Raw genomic sequence first — 3,977 nt, forward strand, 5'->3', positions numbered from 1 at the left:
CCTTGTTATGACAACCGGTCAAGGGAATGTGTGATGTTACCACACTTTAAAAGTTTAAGCACTAATATAAACTGATAAACTTCAAAATGATGCATGTACAGCACAGTTTCTATCATTACACCTACTGACTTTTAAATACTTGCACTTTCCAGGTTATTAAACTCAGTTGATGAGAAATGTCATTAAACTGAAAGAGGAAAAAATTACAGGGATAAGCGATAATAGCCAATGTTTGAACTTTACTCTTTTCCTTTCAGATGAGCCCACACCAACGCCTGAGGTCCCAACAACATCAGGCACAGCACAGCCAGGGTCCACTACACAGTCACCACCCGAGATTTCTCTTATTACAGCCCCCTGGTGGCAGCATTCACCACAGCTTCTCCGACAGCGAAAGCCACAACCTCCCAAAGTGTAAGGTGAAGTCCATTTAAGCGTTACACAGTGCACAACTGATAAAAAACAAAAGCACAACGAGACAGCAGTTATGTGATTACAACACAGCTCTTTACTTTATCTGATACAATAACACCTCAGTGGTACAAACTATATTTATGTTTTTGTGGAGAACGCTGATTTATCACTTCTGGGAGTGCATTCTGCAAGTTTGCTGGTCCACCCGCTCAACATTCACAAAGATGACGATTCAAAATGGTGACGTTTAAGTTCATTTGTGCTCAAAATGCATTCATTGCTTTGAGAACATCACATGGTCTCCTGAGCTGCAACAGGTTTCAAGGGGACTGAAGTAACTTAAAGAACACAGGACGCCCCCTGGTGTCAGTTTGAGCTGTGGAGTAAATGTGTTACTTAACCCTTGTGCCTGTTCCCGGCTGTTGGCCCCCTCATAGTCCATTCTTATTGGGGACATCACACATTATTTGGGATAATAAAGATGATCTAAGAATCATACAGTTATTGTTTGTTTTGCCGTGCACACGATGTGGGTTTTGCAGTCACATTCTCAAGTTACATCATTTATTTTTCAAGCCAAGGCAGGGTTTTGCCATCTCAAGAAGGTGCAAGAGGCCAGTTCTTGGCGACGATCAGGTCAGGAGCTCTTTGTGCGGTGGCATTCCACAACCTTCACAACCGCGGCGGGCACGTCCATGCGAGGATGCGCTCCCTTGGGTGCGTGGGCGGGTCAGAGCCTTTCCCAGCGCTGCTCTGCAGACACCCTCCGCTTGTTCGCTTGCCCGGCATCCAGTCGGGGTTGATCACTCTCCATATCCACGGCGTTGTAGGAAGAGAGCGATGAAGTATTTGGCGAATGGCGACCGAGGTAGCCATGTGATCATCTCCTGCAGCATGCGTTCGATCACCTTGTCTGGAGTTGTCCACGCGCCACCTTTGTTGCGGTTGTGACCAGGGCGATGGCGGTTCCAGTCTCGCGGCCGTGATGTCGGCCGCCGAGGAGTGCCGTGTGCTCAGGAGCACCACATTCCTTTGTTTTTCTTTTGGGATGTAGGACACCAGAGTGGCGGTGGGCGTGAGATGCGAACTTGGATGAGAACACCTCTCTTCCCTTGACCGCGAGCAGCCGGTCAGGGGGTGTGTGATGTTACCACACTTTAAAAGTTTAGCACTAATATAAACTGATAAACTTCAATGATGCATGTGCTTTAGTTTCTGTCATTACACCTACTGACTTTCAATCTTGCACTTTCCAGGTTATTAAACTCAGTTGATGAGAAATGTCATTAAACTGAAAGGAAAAATGACAGGGATAAGCACGATAAAAGCCAATGTTTGAACTTTACTCTTTTCCTTTCAGATGAGCCCCTGAGGTCCCAACAACATCAGGCACAGCACAGCTCAGGGTCCACTACACAGTCACCACCGGGAATTTCTGCTGACACAGCCTGTTGTCAACAAGTTCTGCACCTTCTCCGACAGCGAAACCACAACCTCCCAAAGTACCAGGTAAGTCACGTGCAAGCGTTACACAGTGCACCTGATAAAAAACAAAAGCACAGGGCAAGCAGAATTATGTGATTACAGCACAGCTCTTTACTTTATCTGATACAGTAACACCTCAGTGGTACAAACTATGTCTGATGTTTTTGTGGAGGAGCAACTAGTTATCACTTCTGGGAGTGCATTCTGCAAGTTTGCTGGTCACCGCTCAACATTTGCAAAGATGACGATTCAAAATGGTGATGTTTAAGTTCATTTTGTGCTCAAAATCATTCATTGCTCACAAGACATCACATGGTCTCCTGAGCTGCAACAGGTTTCAAGGGACTGAAGTAACTTAAAAAACAGGACGCCCCCTGGTGTCAGTTTTGAGCTGTGGAGTAAAAATGTGTGCCAACCTTGTGTTGTCCTGGTTCCCCGGCTGTTGGCCCCCTCATGAGTCACCCCCATATTGGGCCTTTTCACGTAGGGCAATAGACAAGTGAGCAGCCACTTGCAGAATATTTGTTACACCGGCACACGGTGTGAGTTTTACAGTCCTTTCTATGAGGCCTGTGACACCTATTCCTCTTACTCGCTTGGCGGGGCTACTGCTAGGAGGCGGACACTCGGGTCGGCGTGCGTAGTCAGGAGCTCTTTGTGCGGCGCGGCTACCTTCACAACCGCGGCCGGGCGCATCCGTGCGAGATCGCTCCCTTGCGTGCGATGAGCGGAGTCACGAAACGCTTCCCAACTGCTCACAAGGAACACCCTCCGCTTGTTCCGCTTGCCGGCATCCAGTCGGGGTTGATCTCTGTCCATATCACGGCGTTGTAGGAAGAAGGCGTCGAAGAATGTTGTGAAAAAGAGCGACCGAGGGCCATGCAGTCTCATCCTCCTGCGGCTGTCACGTTCCGATCACCTTGTCTAGGTTGTCACATGCACCTTTGTTCTTGGTTTGTGGTCGAGACGATGGCGGTTTCAGTCCTCTGTGGTCGCTGATGTCGGCCTCCGGGGTGCCGTGTGCTCCAGGAGCACCACATTCTGTTTTTCTTTAAGGATGTAGGACACCAGAGTGAGCGTTGGAAGTCAATGCGGAACGGATGAAGACACCTCTCTTCCATGAGAGCGCGAGCAGCGGTCAAGGGAGTGTGTGATGTTACCACACTTTAAAAGTTTAAACACTAATATGAACTGATAAACTTCAAAATGATGCATGTACAGCACAGTTTCTATCATTACACCTACTGACTTACCATCTTGCCTTTCCAGGTTATTAAACTCAGTTGATGGTAATCATTAAACTGAAAGAGGAGAAAAAAATTACAGGGATAGCGGCTATGTAGTGTTTGAACTTTACTCTTTTCCTTTCAGATGAGCCCACACCAACGCCTGAGGTCCCAGCAACATCCAGGCACAGCACAGCCCAGGGTCCACTACACAGTCACCACCCGAGATTTCTACTGACACAGCCCCCCCTGGTGGCAGCAAGTTCACCACAGCTTCTCCGACAGCGAAACCGCAACCTCCCAAAGTGCCAGGTAAGTCACGTGCAAACGTTACACAGTGCACAACTGATAAAAGCAAAAAATCTGCTTGAGGCAACAGTTATGTGGTTACAGCAGCTCTTTACTTTTATCTGATACAATAACACCTCAGTGGTACAAACTATATTTATGTTTGTGGAGAAGCAGCTGATTCATCACTTCTCGAAGTGCATTCCCTGCAAGTTTGCTGGTCCACCATCAGCATTCACAAAGATGGCCCCGATTCAAAATGGTGACGTTTAAGTTCATTTTATTAAAATGCATTCATTGCTTGAGAACATCACATGGTCTCTGAGCTGCAACAGGTTTCAAGGGGGACTGGTAACCCAAGAACACAGGACACCCCTGGTGTCAGTTTGAGCTGGCTGGAGTAAATGTGTTATAACCCTTGTGTTGTCCCTGCTTCCCCGGCTGTTGGCCCCCTCACATAGTCCACCCCATATTAGGGCGCGACAAGTGAGCAGCCCTTGCAGATGTATTTGTTACACCGCGGCACACGGTGTCGAGTTTTTACAGTCCTTTTCCTGGGGCATA

At 47.8% G+C, this 3,977-nt stretch overlaps 1 protein-coding gene across 1 annotated transcript in view; it reads left to right on the plus strand.

The window, feature by feature from the left end:
- The first annotated feature begins 1,117 nt into the window (after positions 1–1,117).
- LOC118102232 overlaps positions 1,118–3,977 on the plus strand; it is an 8,685-nt gene continuing 5,825 nt past the window's right edge. Inside the window, exons 1-5 of the mRNA XM_047341688.1 lie at positions 1,118–1,240; positions 1,370–1,421; positions 1,775–1,923; positions 2,515–2,617; positions 3,271–3,437. Coding sequence (XP_047197644.1) covers positions 1,118–1,240; positions 1,370–1,421; positions 1,775–1,923; positions 2,515–2,617; positions 3,271–3,437 — 594 coding nt within the window. The remainder of the gene's footprint in view (positions 1,241–1,369; positions 1,422–1,774; positions 1,924–2,514; positions 2,618–3,270; positions 3,438–3,977) is intronic.

The sequence above is a fragment of the Hippoglossus stenolepis genome, chromosome 10, assembly GCF_022539355.2.
Source record: "Hippoglossus stenolepis isolate QCI-W04-F060 chromosome 10, HSTE1.2, whole genome shotgun sequence".
NCBI lineage: Eukaryota > Metazoa > Chordata > Actinopteri > Pleuronectiformes > Pleuronectidae > Hippoglossus > Hippoglossus stenolepis.